Source organism: Syzygium oleosum, unplaced genomic scaffold (assembly GCF_021117445.2).
Source record: "Syzygium oleosum isolate NSW1041296 unplaced genomic scaffold, Sole_v2.1 Sole_v2.14, whole genome shotgun sequence".
Classification (NCBI taxonomy): domain Eukaryota; kingdom Viridiplantae; phylum Streptophyta; class Magnoliopsida; order Myrtales; family Myrtaceae; genus Syzygium; species Syzygium oleosum.
Genome location: NW_026607498.1, coordinates 3,552,441 through 3,570,027, shown reverse-complemented (window position 1 = coordinate 3,570,027; position 17,587 = coordinate 3,552,441). Strand labels below are relative to the sequence as shown.

At 40.3% G+C, this 17,587-nt stretch overlaps 1 protein-coding gene across 1 annotated transcript; it reads left to right on the top strand.

The window, feature by feature from the left end:
* Window positions 1-7,072: 7,072 nt before the first annotated feature.
* LOC115690498 (KH domain-containing protein HEN4-like) lies at window positions 7,073-13,813 on the top strand. Its single transcript, XM_030616848.2, has 9 exons — window positions 7,073-7,266; window positions 7,942-8,653; window positions 9,729-10,172; window positions 10,283-10,537; window positions 11,195-11,524; window positions 11,935-12,011; window positions 12,120-12,249; window positions 13,251-13,408; window positions 13,568-13,813. Exons 2-8 carry the CDS (start codon window positions 7,964-7,966, stop codon window positions 13,392-13,394), a joined length of 2,070 nt encoding a protein of 689 aa, XP_030472708.2. The 5' UTR covers window positions 7,073-7,266; window positions 7,942-7,963; the 3' UTR covers window positions 13,395-13,408; window positions 13,568-13,813.
* The last annotated feature ends 3,774 nt before the right edge of the window (window positions 13,814-17,587 follow it).

The window sequence follows — 17,587 nt, the reverse complement described above, 5'->3', positions numbered from 1 at the left end:
AAATCTATCAATCAAATTTTTCTTCAACCCTTTAGAAATGCTTGTTTATCATTCATATATGAGCAGTGGAAGCAAGGTGTTGTAGGAGTAACTCGTTACCTTCTGGGTGGAATTGCCACAACATGGACGTTCTTCTGAGCAAGAATTTAGTCTGCTTAGCCCTATCCTCCTCTTGTATCTCAGTAATCGGTTATTTGGGAACTGGACGATCCGATTCTTGATGGATGCTCTTTTCATGGCGCAAGTTCGGAGAAAACGCGACATTGAACGTCTAAGGTTAGAAAAACAAAAATCTAAAAGTTTTAGAAAGCGGAGTTGATATAACTACTTGGCCCAATACTCGATAACTTAAAAAGGGTTTTTTTTAGCGAAATTAAGTACCACCAAGTAATTAGCACTCGGTAACCAATAGCACGTTTGCAACGTCCTCATTTATCTCTTGATGGAAAAAGGAATTCTTCCCCAATTGACTTTTGTATTTCGTTTCCCAAGTACCGTCCGAAGAGTTTAATAAAGGGAAAAACGTAATTTGAATAAGGTATAAAGACACGTGGGTCCAAATTAACTTTGGACCTTCGTTGAAATATTCATCCCCAGCATAACCAAGAATCGGGACGTCCCGTTTATTTGACGGTCCACTTCGCAGCTTCTTTCAATACGTGACGCTGCAGACGTGTTTTTAGAAAGTTCTCTTTTTACAACCCCAAGTCAATTAGTTTAAATCAATAAATAAATGCAGACTTAGAGATATTAATTTTCCGAAATAAGGGAAATGTTAAAAACAGTGTCTTCCCCGTGGCCAAATTGCATATAAGATGCCAACATTCCAACTTACTTCGGAGGATTAGATCAGTTCGACCCACAATAGTACGAGGACCGGATTGAACGAAATTAAAATTTCAAGACCATATTTGAACTATCCAAAGGCATAGGGACCATTTTGACATCGTCTCTCATTTTTCCAAATTATAAATCAATTTTACAAAGATTTGAGTACGAATTTCTATTGTTTATGAAAATATTTTTCATCGAACCAACTTTTTAAAGCTATACCAAATAGTGAAAAATGGAGTAAAGGTCATGCATAGCCGTCTCTCATGAAACAAAGTGGCGCTTGTGTACTTATAATCCACGAGTCATTCTAGAACAAGATGAAAAAATTAAAGCAGTATTTCAATCAGGAACAGGATGAAAAGCTTTTATTACGTGAACATCCTTATTTTATTTTAAATAATCGAATTCACCATTCATTTATCAATTTAAGTGGACGAAGTTCTCAAATTTTCAATATACTTGAAAACATCGGACGTATGAAACGTCCTATATAATAACAGAATCATTCAGAGGAGTAAATAAAGCAAGAAATAAATAAGTAAATAAATGGGCCAAGTACCGAACGTCTAAATCATGCAGAGGACGCATATAAACGTGTAAAGGTGGGGCCATTGTGAAAATGTTAAATTATCATCTTAAGTTTTTAAGTGCAGATGAATATTTGAACGTTATTTTCGTGATCTCCTCGATCAAGGTATTGGGTTTCTGCTCCTCTGTCCCAGTGAATGGTGTCGAAGTCCACGGTTGATTGGTAGCCTCTCTCTCAATATGTATCGGCATTCAACGAATATCTCCAAAAAGAAATCTCGAACGTAACCCTTGAAGGTATTGGGTTTTTGCTCCTCTGTCCTAGCAAATGGTGTCGAAGTCCATGGTTGATCGGTAGCCTCTCTCTCAATATGTATCGGCATTCAACGAATATCTTGAGAAAGAAATCTCAGACGTAACTCCCGAATCAAAGTGGCGGGTGATGTTGGTTGGACTGAGGCAATTGACGAGGAGAGTCAGAAGGGCCGATGTTATTCTCACCAGCATCGAGCAAAACTATACCGGCCCGAGGTGTAGATTCGAGTTAAGATAACGTCGGCACAGAAAGATATATGGATTTATGCTAAGGTTCTCATTTCAAGTATAAGGTCCCATATTAGAGAATCGATGGGGTGCGGAAAATTTAATGCATAGAAGCTAACCGGGAAGAAAGACACCACAAGCGACATGATTTTTGTGTGATACCCATTGATAACTCGAGTGACATAACTTTTTAATCAATCACTAGTTTATTTAAAGATATCGTGGTCGAAGACGAATGAGGTTGACCTCTTTCGCTGCGAAACTACTTGTGACTGTCATTCTTGAGGGAAAAACTTCAGAAGGGGCGACGACAAGTACCTCCCCTGCACATTGAAGAAGAACGAGACGTCCCGTTTATTTGACGATCGACCCCAGTTTCTTTCAATAAAAAAAGAGCGGAGAAATTTTGAATACCGACGGAGACTATATAAGCATGCTCAGCTCAACTTCCTCTTCGCCATTCACAAGTCTCACAGACAAGAGTTCATTGAGCTCCACAGAGCAGAGCATCCGACATCTACAGAGCCCGAACAGAGTCACAACACCAAAGCCGAGGAACATGGCAGATCATACGAGCGTAACAATTCAAGTTGGAATCCAAAGGTACGCGCTTCGCTCGCGAACGCATTTTTTCTGAAGACTGCCGTTGCGGTTGGAAGTGCAGGTCCAGCAACCAGGTCCTTTTCTCGATTTGTTTGTAATCGATTTCTTTCCGGTCTGATACAGGGACGACCATCAGCAGCCGCAGCACCAGCACCAACAGCAACAGGGATGGCTCAGCTCGGTTGGAAAGTTCCACGTGGTGTTCGGTTTGCTGAAGCTGCTCCTGGTGGCGCATTTCGGTTCGCTATACATCCTATGCGAAGCCGTTTATCTAGTATCATTGATCGAGGTGACTGTACGTGCGAGCCCGAGTCGGGTCTACTGGTACTTGTACATTGTTTTCGGGACTCTTGGGTTCGAGCTGCTTCTTTGGACGAACCTCTCTTTGGTCATGTGGCTGGTCATCAATCTGTGCTTACTGGTGTATGTTTTGGCGTCATCCGGTCTGCTGGCCCAGGGCTCCGACCGGTTTCTGCAGCTTGTCCAGCCACTCGACGACATGCCATTTTCGGATGTTCAGATTGATTTATGAAGCGCCTAGAATCCTGCTGTACCTGTGTGTGAATTTGTTGTGTGTGTCATTTGTAGTGCTTCTGGTTTAGAAAAAAGACTAAAGACAATGTAATCATATACGAGTTCTGTAGTTGGTGAAGCTCACCAATGAATACCGTTCACTATACACTTTATTGAATTCCATTGGCTTCTGTTTCGCTTCATTCTTCTACAATTTCTAGGGATCGAATCCAACTATTGAAGACCCTATAACCATCTCAATCCCTCACTCTCTCCGTTTTCATATTCATGCTCTGAATTCACTAAATCCTCCTAAAAGAAAATCTCAATTATAAAGTCCTAACAACCATAGCCTACTTGCAGCTGTCATTCACCTATAGTTGCCCCTTTCATAGCTCTAATGTTGTCCTCTCGATCACAAAATCCACCTCCATGACCGTTGGATCTCGGCTTCGTCGACGGGGTTCTGATGGGCATGGAGGAGTTGTCGCCTCCAGCTCGGATGAGACAGCTCCGGCAGAGGAGGTGGAGCTCAACGTAGCATTGAGCTTCACCATTGGCAGCGAGCTGAGGTCATGCAGAGGTGGCACTGTGATGGTGGCCGAGATTTTGCACGGTAGGCGGCTGTGAGTGAGAGAGAGAGAAGAGGGGGGTTTCGTCGTTGGAGGTGGCGGTAGAGCGGAGCGACGAAGCTCGACCACGAAATAGGCGGCTAGTGGTGGTGCGACAACGTTCGACAAAGGCAGGGCGGAGGAGGTTAGGGTACGGACATATGGGGGTTGGGTTTTGTGGACCTATGATCCGTGATTTGGGAAATAGGCAAGACTGCTGGAGAAGAGAGTATTTGGAGTTTTTACCTGAGGGAGCGACGGGATTAATGTTTACGGTTTACTTTTTACTTAATCAAAATCTTGCGGCTCATGCACTTTGACATTTTTTTCAATCCAAAGTACCCGAAACTTTCGATATTTATAATTGTTGACACATAAATTAAAATATTTTTTTTTCATTATTTTTTTTTAATATTTAGATAAGTTATAAATTAGCTTTTGCTTTTGCTTGACTGAAAACAAACGGGCTCAATTCCATGATTAAATTCTTACAGTGCGTTGCTTCGTGTAGATATACGAGCTAAGGTATATCGCGTCGTGTAGTATTGGACTTTTCTCTTTGTATTTTGACAAATAAGCGAATTATATCTGATATTTTTAGCCCCGATAAATTTGACGGTCAAGTACACTTTGTCCTTTTTCATTATATTTTTTATGAGACGGGTATTTCTTTCCATCGAGTAAAAGTTTGTGTACTTTTTTAGGTCGTTCAAAAAAAAAAGGAGATAATTTCATCCTACAATTTTTTTTCTTTTCTGATAGCAAACTCACTTTATTTTTAACCGTGGAAAGGGTGGAGGGACTAATCCATTTTTTTACTGCGAGTTGAGGGTTTTGACTTTTGAAATTAAATGTTTGAGTAGCTTTTCTTCTGTTTTTTAGGCTCACAAAAAAAAATAATGAAAACGGATTGGAAAGGGACCAATGGAAAGGCAAGATAGGCCTTCTTGTCCTTGACTCAATCTTGTCCTCTATATTTCGTTTTTGTTCATTCACAAGCGTTTGAAACAAACCTACCGTTTCGACGTTTAAAACGTACGGGTTGGTTTCGAGAACCGCGGATGAAAAACTTGGCGGAATGATCGTGTTCCCGTTATCTTCTCCTAATCATCATATTATAGTCGCAAATTTGCAAGAGCACCAAGCATATGTTTCTATCCAGTTCTGCAATGCGTGCATATCACCGTCCCCAATCAGAAACTCGATGTTATATATGAATTTGCAAAACTTCATGCCTTGAGAGATTAGAGTAAGGCCTCACGGACAATGAATGTAACCCTTTTATCATTGGGCTAGCACGTCGAGTGGTAAATTGCCATGTTCGCTTTCCTTTTGTTTTAGAGGTAAGATGGTGCCCGGGCCAATTTCCGCCGCATCTCAACTGGTTCGCTTTCCTAGGCGATCTTAAAGGTGCGCTCCTTCACATCAGCTTGGTCCATTCAGGATTTTACTCTTGAAATGTTCTCGACAAGACTTGAATACGAGACCATAAACAGTGACGGAGTCAGGATTTAGGCCGAATAACGACGAAATATAGCCGGAAATTTTGCACAAAAATATAGAACGAATTCACATACAATAAAGTGTATCGTGTCTTATCAAATCATCTAATACAAAAAGTTTCCGATAAAGCTACACTTAATTAGTGCAGGCAACGATACTTTTCCTTAGTACATCAACCAAAATTTGGTGTCTTCGATGTCCAATCGAACCACCTCTTACAAAGCTATTCACCCCCGATTCCTTGAGACGTCCCATACGTTCTTTTTCCGGTCCAAGATCCGCGTGGCCCATCTTCTGTCCACCCCCATCACCACCATCGTTTTCGAGGGTCCAATGATGTTTGCCTCTTTGGAAAAAGCATTACAAGTTTATACAATCTAAAGTAAGACAGACATGTCGATCAGCTTTGAATCTAGGAAGCAAACGATGGGGAAAGTTCTGGGCCAATCACCATCAAGGATTTGATTAAGACGTCGCCTTATTCCTTCATCTATCATCATATTCAACGTCAAATACCCTCGCAAGTTTCGTACGTCCCGTTCGTTTTAGTCCCTCCCCTTCCTTGAAAGTTCCCTTTTGCTCCTCTTCTTCTTCTTGCTTTTAGCATGCTGTGGTTTGCGAGTATTCACACCATGCAAATAACACAATAATGTGTTTAGGCAACGGCGTTAATGCTCTTACGCTTCAGTAGCTAAGCCTCTAGTGATCGGTAATGACAAGAGATTCTTTCAATTTTTTAATTCAAATGCAAGACACGTTTTCTGGTGCTCGTCGTATAAATCGGATGGGTATAACTGCGGTAAGGACTCGTGGATGATGCCTACGCCACGTTCTTTGTGTTACTACAGTAATTTTTATACATAAATTTTCTCTAGGTTTATAATTTTACGAGTTTATGTTAAAGTCTCTATGAGATAATCAAACCTTTCTGCGAAGTGTTTTTCAATTTTGATTCTACGGTGATCATGTTATTATATCTATCAAGAGGATAATCTTTGTGTAATATTATCACCTACGTTGAGAAAATGCCATTACATTACTTTGAGCTACTTTTCATCCTCCTATTTGGTGTGGTTCCTCTTGGTCGCATGAGAGATCATAAGACCTTGGGACCTCATTACTTACATTATATAATGAAAATTAGTCCAATTACAATATCTCCTCATCCAAATCCAATGATCCTTCGAACTTCCCCGAGGAATTAATGGGGAATTAGGAATGTCGAGCTCCTTGGATTTGATAGATGCGTTTAATACTTGTACTCCCATCTACTCCCTTGGGAGTATTACATGTTCATGCAGAGTCTTACCGATGCACGTGAACTAAAAAGATTATTTGCGATCACTCATTAGACGTGCATAGATATGTGATGTGTAAAATGCGGTTCGTACCATGGGAAGCAAATTGGTTTCCCTTCACGTGGTCACAGATTCAGATTCTAGGACTCTGGGAATTAAATTTCGAGCTAACCCTCTCTGGAGGGGTACTTATCCGATTAGCAATTTATTGGTATCATGACGATGGAATGACCTCCGCAAGAAGCCCATTCTGGAGGTCGGTCTGAGGTTCGGGTGCACTGTAGTTTGACCGGGAGCATGCAAACGTCACACTCGGTAGATCAACCAAACATTCCACGGCATGGTGGTGGAGTATTATGATAAATGTTGAGAGGGGGCGGCAGCTACGCTCCTTGCCAATCTTCGATTCTTTTCCTAGCCAAAAGAGAATTATAAGAAAAGACACGAAGCAAATGTTAGTGAGAACGGGCGGGTCGGGTTTGCCTAGACAGCGTCGGCCCGTAGCCCGCCCCACCCAAACCCGGAAAGCCCAATCAATTGTTTGGCTATTGGGCCTTGTCTCTGCTAACAAAGCCCAATACCAGCCCAGCCCGGCCCGAGAATTTAACGAGGTGTTCTCCAGTCTCTCATGCTGACGGTCTCTCTCTCTCTCCCCCATGAGCAGCTCTCTTTCTCACTAGAGGAACCGCGGTTGCGCCACCACGCGGGACCGCCGCCCGCCGCCCTCTCATTAGGGACGACTGACGCCGCCGCCTCCGGCATCTCGGTCCGCTGGCCCAAGGATATACCACGACGCGAGCGCGAGAGCTCTCCTCGGCCGCCCACAGTCACAGGTTGCTTTTAGCTTTTCTTTTTTACCCCCGAAGTTTGATTCTTTTCAAATTGCAGATGTTGGGTTGCCGCTTTGCTATTTGAAGGTCAAATTTTTTCATAGATATGGGATTTTGCATGGATGGGTAGATGCCTGTGTCCACCCTTTCGGTCGGGGCTAACCTTTTTGAGCTCTTCATAGCTGATGGAACGAAAAGGATGATATGTGTCAGTCATTGCGGTTTCCGGCACCGTCGAATGGCTGATTCGAACCGTTTGGTGTATCCAAACTTGATTGTGTGGCATCATCACATGATGGCAATGTCTCTGGTCTGTAGTGGCATGTGAAGCTAGCCAAAAATCTTCGGGACATTAAGCGGTGGATCCTCAATGAATACATCAACTGATGCATTTTTCTGTTCCGGCTATTTACCGGGTCCGTGGCCACATGCCCTTAATAGCTAAGAACTATGGCGACGGGTTGCAGAGTTGTCATTGAAATTCATCTAATCTATGCACACTTTTAAAAAGCCCTTGTTATTTAAAAAGCCCTCGGATAATTATGCATTTTGGAGATCTTGCTAATCATATATTTTAGAGGTTTGATTCAATATAGTCATGTAGCACTTAACACAAATAGGATGGCTGCTCTTCTGATTGTCTATAAGTCTAATTTTTCCATATCTTCAATGGATTAGGTTTGACTCACGTTGAAAAGATATGTCTCTTCCATTGACACCCTCCAAGAGACCTAGTGATCAGGGATTAGAGCCAAATGGCAAAGCGAAAAGGCAAAATTCTGTTGGGAAATCACAAAATCAGCCTTCTCCAGGGACCCTTGTTTACCGTGTGCTCTGTCCTGCTGCAAAGTGTGGCAATTTCTTGGAAAATGGTGGTATATTCATCTCTCAGATTCATGAAGAAACTGGCATGGAGGTAAGAGTGGAGGAAAGTGTCCCTGGATGTGACGAAAGAGTAGTAGTTATTTTAGGTTCTGGAGAGGTGGAATCTGCATCTAAGATGGATCAGGAGGATAGAAGTGAAGAGGCTACTGCCGATAAAGAGGTTGCAGATGCCAAAGAGCAGAGTGAAAGCAATGAAGATAAGGAGCCTGTTGAAGTTGAAGATTTGAAACATGAAAAGGAAGTTTCGTCTGCACAGCGAGCTCTTTTACTTGTTTTTGAGAGGTTGGTTGAAGGAGAAACAGAGCCCGACGTAGGTGATGAAGATGATAAGAAATCATCCCCGTATGTACTTAGGTTGCTCGTGCTATCAAGTCAAGTAGGATGTGTTTTGGGAAAAGGAGGAAGTGTAATCAAGCAAATGTCAAATGAGAGTGGGGCACAGATTCAAATTCTTCCCAGGGATAAGCTTCCTCTCTGCACATCACCTTCTGATGATATAGTGCAGGTAAGTTTCAGTAATTCAGAGTGTTCGGGCAACTCTTTTTTTTTTACAGTGCAGATATTACATTGTCCAGTGACTCTAATCATGAGTTTTGTTTAGTTTTTTGCAAACAAAATGGACATCCTGCTTTTGACATTTTGTTCATCTGCCAAAGTACAAGGGAACAAAATCTAAACAGAGTATACTTGTGGATTCTCTGCGGCGTATGACCAGCTTGTTTCACTGAGCAAAATTACATTGCTGTGCAATGTTTCTTCTTTCAATTATAACCTGGAGCTTAGGATCTGCCTTTTACGTGGGAGAGACCTTAATATATATGATTGCACTGGGTGTGGCTCTTTGCTTTCAGAAGTACTTTAGAATACGGATTCCTACTGTTAGTAACTAAATCTAACCAAACACCTCTCATATCAGTAAATGATTGACTTTTTATTTGTTCGCTGTGGGCTTTGAAGCTTGAGGTGCCAAGGATCATATGGGAGGCCTTATCTGTGACATGCTTTAGCAAAACATTGTCAATTTTACTCTTCTTTTGTGTTTTCCTGGAGAAGGTGATAGGGAAAACAATATTCTCTGTTGTGCCGCTAGAGGAGGGATATTTGTTAGAACTTTGCAATTTTGAGCATATGTAGTATGTGTAAAAACAGTGCTGCTTAGGGGAAGGGTTTCAGTGTGTCTTTGTGATATATGCAGTAAATGATATGGATGTTGGACCATGCGTGAATAAATTTACTCCATTTCTTTCAATTGATGACAATTTATCAATGATAGTGCATGAGTGTCATCATTGTACTAACGAAGGCAGTTTCCCTGACAAGTTGAGCTTGTTTGAGCTCTTTTTAATTTCTTCACTGGAACCTCATTGCCTTGAAGTATATTTCATCTTGCATCTGATTGATCTCAGATGCTGCTACATGGCTCTGTTGTGGCTTGTTGCTTGATACAGTGGAGCAATGGCAACCTATGCTGTGTTAGTCCATTAAGTGGATATTGGCATTTAATGAAATGTGCTTCGTTTATTGAAATTCCTAATGTTTTCATTTAATTAGTTTCTTTACATAGCCTATCAATGCTGCAGATTACAGGAGAAATTGAGGCTGTTAGAAAAGCTCTCTTGTTGGTTTCTCAACAACTTAGTGATTATGTACCTCGAGATCATGAGACATCCCCTGCTAACACGACTGGGCAGTCATCTAACTCATCTGGCCATGCACTTCATCGATCAGATGCTGTTCAAGGTGCCGCAAAATTTTCTTCTAGCACACGGGATGGTCGTGGTTATCGTTCTACTGCGCGTCATATGATGCCTAAATTAAATGAAGGTGGTTTAGCGGGTCAAATGAGGCCACCTCAGGAAGTTTTATGTTTCCGCTTGCTATGTAGTAGTGAGAGAGTTGGTGGCATCATTGGTAAAGGCGGAAATGTGGTCAGGACTCTTGAGCAGGATACCAGATGTGAGATCAAAGTTGTGGAAGGTCTTTCTGATGCAGAAGATCGTATTGTTGCCATATCTGGTGCAGCTGTATGATTTTGATTCTCTTCCTTCTCCTTAATATATGCTAAAAGTTCAGTTTATGTTTGTCTATGGTTCATATAGCTATTTACGGTGCTTATGTTGATTGGCATGTTTAGTACCCAGAAGATAGGGTATCAGCTGTCCAAGATGCAGTTCTTCGTGTCCAAAACAGGATTGTTAGATCTACACCCGATAGCAAGGACAACTCTGTCACAGCCAGGATGCTTGTCTCGTCTAATCAAATTGGTTGTCTTCTTGGCAAAGGTGGCTCTGTAATAGCTGAAATGCGGAAGTCATCTGGAGCTTATATTAGAATTTTGGGAAAGGATCAAATTCCTACATGTGCTTCAGAAAATGAAGAAGTTGTGCAGGTCCGTTTTGTTGAGATGTCTTCTAATCTAAATTATGGTTGAAACAAGGGAAGTTGTCTTAATCATAGACCATGAATTTTACATTAAGCATTTACTGGTGATTAACTTGAGGAGCTGAGTCCATTACTTGGATGACTATGCTCCATATGGTGTTTTTCCAGACATGTCATTGTTCCTGCACTTCTTCTTTTTTTCAGCTAGTTAGCTTATATCCGGGATAACGAACACTTTAAAGGCCTCATTATGCTTTGATATAATGCCTGGTTTGTATTTAATAGATCTCAAAAAGGCACTTAAACTTGATACATTTGGAGATAATCTCATAGAAACGAAGTTGTTGACATCACAATTCTCTGTCTAGATTAAGGGAAAATGCAAGGTTGAGTCAACAAATCTCAAATTTCTCTGCCTGTAACACGTCAAGTATAGAAGTCTTGTAACCTTTCACGTGACAGGTGCAAGTTTCTGTTCACTTGATCATAACAAACGGGGACACATACATATTTGACTTTACTTGCAATTGTTCGCAGTGCTGACATTGTTTCTTATTCTTGGGTGTTTGGTTCATGCTGTACTATCTTTCTGAAAGGCATTGTCTATTTTCCGGGCTTATGTTTCCGGGCTTGCTGTTTATGCTGCTTATTTTGTAAATGACAGATTAATGGAGAATATGAGGCAGTTCAGGACGCTCTTTTGCAGATAACCAGTAGGTTGAAATTTCACTTTTTCCGCGATGTATTTCCTATGATAGATCGTCCATCCATTCCACCCTTTCTGGATCCAGCACCTCCTTTTCCTTCATTTATGGGAAGGAGGGAACTGTCACCCCCTGGCATGTATTCCAGTTTTGGTCCATCCACGCGTAAGTTTGATACTCTAGGTGGTCCCCGTGGTGCATTTTATTCCCACGAAGATCCTCCTTTTATGCAAAGACCATTTAGACCTGGTCTACGCCCCCATATCCCTGAAAGAGGACCATGGGGTCAGGTATCACACTTATCTCTGGTCAAAGTTTAACACCGTATCGTAAAACTTCTTTCTGTTCTATGAGTTTATCCTTTGTATATTTATTGTGCTTTTATATAATTGAAGGTTTTTAACATTGGTTATATGACAGTTTCTAATAATGGCCTGTTAAAGTATTGGGAGCAACTTTTTGCTCTATTTTTATATAACTTGTTTTTGGTTGCATTTTCTGGATTCTGAAGTAGGTTGTGCCTTTAAAAATTTCACGGCGGATGTTTGATGCCCCTTGAACTTTCCTTCTTGCCCTTGGTTGTAGAAGAAGAGCTCAACTACATTTGAATTGTGAATGTTATTTTCAGATATTATTTGAAGGATGCAGATTATTAGTCATGTATGAAAATTACATACATAATTCTCAAATTTACTTGCAGAGCCATATGGAAGGCGGTGGCCCTTTGGACTTTCCAGATTTTGCAGGTCCCCCAAGAAGAATTCCAGGATTTGGAGGGTGAGTATATTGTTTGTTGAAAGTTTCAAACTTGAGGGATGTCACCATTGACTTCCCATCCAGTGTATAAAATCATGAATGATGGGGATTTAATATTTTTCCAACCAGATCTTTTGATTTGTCGAGAGGCAGTCAACCAGCCATCATTACAAATACCACTGTTGAAGTAGTTGTTCCTCGTTCTATTGTTCCTGTAATATACGGAGAAGAAGGTGGATGCTTGAAGCAGATCCGTCAGGTGCATTTTGCTTCCTAATTTCCTCTTTGAGCACTTAAGTTATAGATACATGCCATTTCCGGCCTTTTGTCTTTGAGAATACAAATTAATTTGCTCAACTCTGATGCTGCAACTAAAGCCTAAGCATTTTCAGCTACATGGATTTTTTTTACTACATTGCGCTGCTTTATTTTTATCAAGTTGGAGAAATTTGCAGTATCATTGCTTTTTTACAAGAATCCTCTAAGATTTGAGTTTAATAGATTTGATGATCGGACACGTATATTTAAAAGAATATTAATAAAGTGGTGATGTCTAGAACATTTATTGCAAACTCTCTCCAAAGTTCAATAACTAATAACTCTTTGTCATATACGAATATCGTTGGTTCAAGTTCTTTTTTGAGTGGAATTCTTTGGTTAAAGTTGTGAACTCTATGTGATTATAATTTAGATATGAGATATGTTAATTGACGAAGATTACCAAAATCCCTCATAGAAAGCTTAAACAAATTCGTTAGTATAAGAGAGGTATATAAACGAACGGCAAATATCAGAGGGTGGAGAAATAAAATGCCATTGCTTTGACTAATGCGGACAGTTGTATAATGTGCAGCTTTTGCATTTTCAATAACCATCAACTTTCACTCTTTCCACCTTATTATTTTGACCAATTAATTCTCTTGATGTTATTTTCGTCAACTCAATAAGTTAGGGTGTGTTATAGTCATTTAAAGTGTGGAAATAGAGGGAGCCTTTATTTTTCACCTTTCCCGGTATGTAGAAAATGGGGCGCGATGCTGATTGTGTGAAATTTTTGTTTTCCTCTTAATGACCTTTTACTTTGTTTGTTTTTGTTATGTGTGTCCCAGCTTCCTGTTCTTGATAGTCTTAAGTTCAGGGTTAGCAATATTTGGGACAATTAAGAGATACCAAAATCATCAGTGAAATTTCAAAGTTCACGGTGACTTTCTGGCACTAGTTGACACCAGCTTGAATTCCTTTTCTCCAACCCTTTTACAGATTTCTGATGCAAGGATTACAATCACGGAACCAAAGCCTGGAGCCACTGACACTGTGATTATAATATCAGGGACGCCTGAGCAAACTCATGCTGCTCAGTCTCTTATTCAAGCATTTGTTATGATCGAATCAGAGTCAGCTTGATGTTTGTTATTCAGGTAATTCTTAGAACTGATGTTAGTTGGCATTGAAAGTTGAGCATTTACGAGTGGTTTGCAGTAATAGGCTGCAGGTGCTGCATGTTATATAAATTTTAGATCGCGTGTCATGGTATCGGGAAGATATTCAGTTTTGAGTGCTTATATGTTACTCTTCAGGTTTGATCGTTCAGCGACAAATCCTGGAGTCTGGGATTGAGCTAGAAGGCAATTTTTCCAGTTATGTTATTCTTGTAAATTGTTAACAGGCTTAGCAAAGAAGAAGCGACAATTTTCTTGTGCTTATCAAACAATTTACAAGCGAATTGTAGGGTTGGACGAAGTATAGCCAGCTGCTTTAGTTTTAGATTTGTATCTTCAGGATAGTTTGTGAATTTCAAATTTGTCACAGGAAAGTTGGTCAAATCTCATGCGAATTCTGTATGTGATGTCTTGTTACTCTAGGGATGACTTATCGTGTTAAGCCTCATGCTTGATTCATTGGTTTCTCACACTTGATCACGCTTTAAGTTTGATCAATCTGAGTGTTTGGTTTAGAAGTTATGTACTTTGTCTAAAGTCGAGAGATGATGCGCATTCCATTCTTCTACTTTGTTTAGAAGTCGTGTGCTTGATCGACTCTGGCGAACCTGGACCCTTTGCAATCGACCGGAAATGTGCCCACCTAAAGAGTTTGATCTTAACTGCATGTCTTTTGTGATTACTGTACCCCCTATATTTTGTCCTGGTTGACTTAATATAATTCAAACTTCAAGAGTATGTTTGATTTTATTTGTTGGAAAATGAATGATTTGAAAAATATATTCATAAAAATAATTGCTTATATCACTTGAAATCATTAATCTATGAAAAGTGTTTTTATTATCGACGATAATTTATATCTAAATTTTTTTGTGAATAATAAAAATATTTTTCGATCATTCATTTTTTTAAGTAATATAAGCGATCATGTGTAGGAAAATGTTTTTCAAATCATTTATTTTTTGTGAAATAAAATTGCACAACTTCAGGAGCAATTCGACTGTTTTGGAAATTGTTCCGGCTAGAGAAATTTAATATTTACTCCCGATTTGATTGCAATAACTGTTTCCCACTCTTTTACTTCTCTGGTCGACTTAATATTATTGACTGCCCACAGTCAATTTTGAAGCTCCTACTTCTGTTAATTGATAGACATCAATCTTAGAGATTGTTTAAGGTTGAGCATAAATAGAAAGTACTTCGGTTGTTTATCGTCGAAACTTAAAGCATGATCAAATTTTATGAAATTGTGAAAAACTTATATATGAATCCATGTGTTAACATATTGATGTTGTGAAAGCTTCAGATGTTCAGAGTTAAAAAAGGTCATATGAAAAGTAAAAATTAAATGTTTATACAGACACATCTTTCATTTTTGTCAATCGCAAATGTATTATGTACTACCGGTCATTAGCCAAGGACCCTATTTTGATTATGTGGCTTAACTTTGTCTCCTGGGGATTAACACTCTCTTAATCAACCTTGGCTCGAGTGCATAGTCAATGATATTAATTGCATCATCAAGTTTTAATTCTTTGATAAAGTTGACAATTTTATGGCACCAACAATTTGTAAGGGTATGCAAAGGAACCGAGAACCGTCCGGAACTAGATCAATTCCCGGTTCCAAACCGATGAGTACTGGTCTGGTTCCTAGTTCCAAGTGTGAGATTGCTCATCCGCTCACCTGAACCGAACCAGTAATATATATAATATTTATTTACTTTTTAAAAAATGAAAATCCTAAAAGCCCTAGTCTAATACTCGCTCAAACTCTCACTATCTCACTCTCATCTCGGTCTCTACTCTCTCATTTCAGTGTCTCACTTTCACCTCGATCTCTCCGTTTTCGACTCTCGACTCATGGTCTTGACTCTCAAGCTCAATTCCCATCGACTTACGGCCTCGACTCTCAATGTTTGGTTTTATATTTGTTTGGAATAGCGTCACTGACACTAATGATTATGTATTTAAAGGCTTTCTTTAGACTTTGTCATCTTCATGGAGGCCGCCCGTGCAACTGGCTATGCTGTTAGTATTTTGATGGACAACAAGGTATTCTCATATCATGACTTCCACTCTACTATAGTGCTTTTGAAGATTTTTTTTCATTAGCTACTGAAAATTCAGTTGTCATATGAGCAACTATAAATAACTACAACTGCTCACTGGAGAGAAACTTTGTTTCATGGCATGGTTTGGTCTGAGATGGAAGTTCTTTGATTTTTGCTTTACTTTGGCTTGAAATTCCTCTCCGAACTGTTGGAAGGGAGAAGGTAGCAAACGCCCGTGTTGTCGGACTTGCATCATCGAGACTAGGAATGTCGTGGTTGGGCATTACATGAAGCTTAGTGGGACTAGTTCCATGCACCCATCGGCGAATTGGACTGGACCGGCGATCTGGTTACCGGTGGTTTGATTATCGGATGGATCTATGGAACTAATGAGCAGTTCTTGATTCCAATTTTTCGAAACTGATCCTTAGTGGGCGGTTATCGGTTCCAGGGTTGGAACCGCCCACCCGGACCATGCTCACCCCTAATAATAAGTAGTCAAGGTTGTTTCATTGTGATTTTTTGTAAAAAAGGGTATCCACAGCTCTCCACGTGTCCCACAAATCCTCGATAGATTCTAGATTTAAAGTAAACATTTTTCTCATCCAATATCAATTTAAATTATATTTGGAAAAATAACCCCAAATCCACCCGATTTCCTTCATTTTGATGACAATTCCGTTCCATTTCTTCTTATGTTTCCATGTATGCTTTGTGCCTCTTTGCGGTAGTAACTAGACAAATGAGTGACTCGTGATGTAAGATTACGCTCTAACCAATGATCGAACTCCGTATTCCCCGTCAGGTTGCGCTGTGGAAGTTTCGGCATTCCGGGGCCGTCTTGAAATGGCCCCCCGATTTGGCGACAGTCGTATTATTGGATATAAGCTGAAATTTGTAGGAATCGTGTCCTGTCGTCACCGGGGGTGTTCCCAAATTTTATCGGAATTCGACCTTCGAAAATTGCCACCAATTACAAATTTCCGTCTGTTCTCACCATTACATCGCCACGCTTTATTCTACGTGGTTCGCTAGCCGAAGTGCACAACGAATCATGTTAGTTGCGACCGTTTTTGTTCCAAAGCGCGAGAAATTTGATAAGAGAGATCATAAATTTAATTTGATAGCAAAAACTACAAATTTTAAAATGACATCTTTTTCGGTATTGGTTGACGTGACTCACCGTGCACGTCGGCAGCAGAGCGAGCCGCATAAGATGATTGTGGTGATTTAATTGTGAGAATGAACGAAATTTCCGAAGCGTGTCATTTTTGTGCCGCTGATGAAATGTTAGGTTTTGTAGGGACATTTGAAAAATTATGTAACTTTTGCCCCGAGTGCAAAAGGTTCGGGTTGTCTTTGGGACGTTTGAATGGTTGCGTTATCTTCCTCTTGGACGTAAAAAGTTGCGCTCCATTTTGGGGTTTGGCCCTAATATATAAATATGTTTAACAAAAAGAAAAAAAGGATATAACAATGTGTCTAAACATGTTATGCTGGCATAAATAACGGGTCAATTAACCAATACGATTAAACGTGTCTGAACGTGTCATGACCAGATTAAAAGGGTCGATTTCATATTCGACACATTTATTAAAACGGAAAAAAAAAATGAGGTTGACAATGCTGACTCGATTATTTACTCATTTCTAGACTTACCCGGCAGTGACGGCAGAATCGAGCGTGGCTAGGGAATGGTGGTATTCTCAAGGAAAGCAAGACGAACACATTTTGTCTCGTCGGGCTGAAGCAATCATCCCAATCGACAAGGTTGGATCCTAGGGGGACTCACTTACTTCTAGGTCGGCACTTCTTGAAGCTCCGCCATATATAAAGGTCTGTTGTGTTCTAGCCGTACAGGCGAACCGCCCAAGATTTACCCCACAGGATTGGTGCATTTTAGAGCATGTAATGAGAATGTGCGAGAGCGATTCGAGCGTCCATAGTCCTAGAGCTGCAGATCCATGTTCAGCAGTGTAAGCAAAACTCAGTTTCCTGGTAGAACCTTGAGTCTGTCTTTTGCTTTCTCTTTCTACCTTTCTCATTAGAATTCTTTGTTGCTCGAGCAAGGTAGAGATGCGTTTCTTTTCTCATGAAACTCTTTT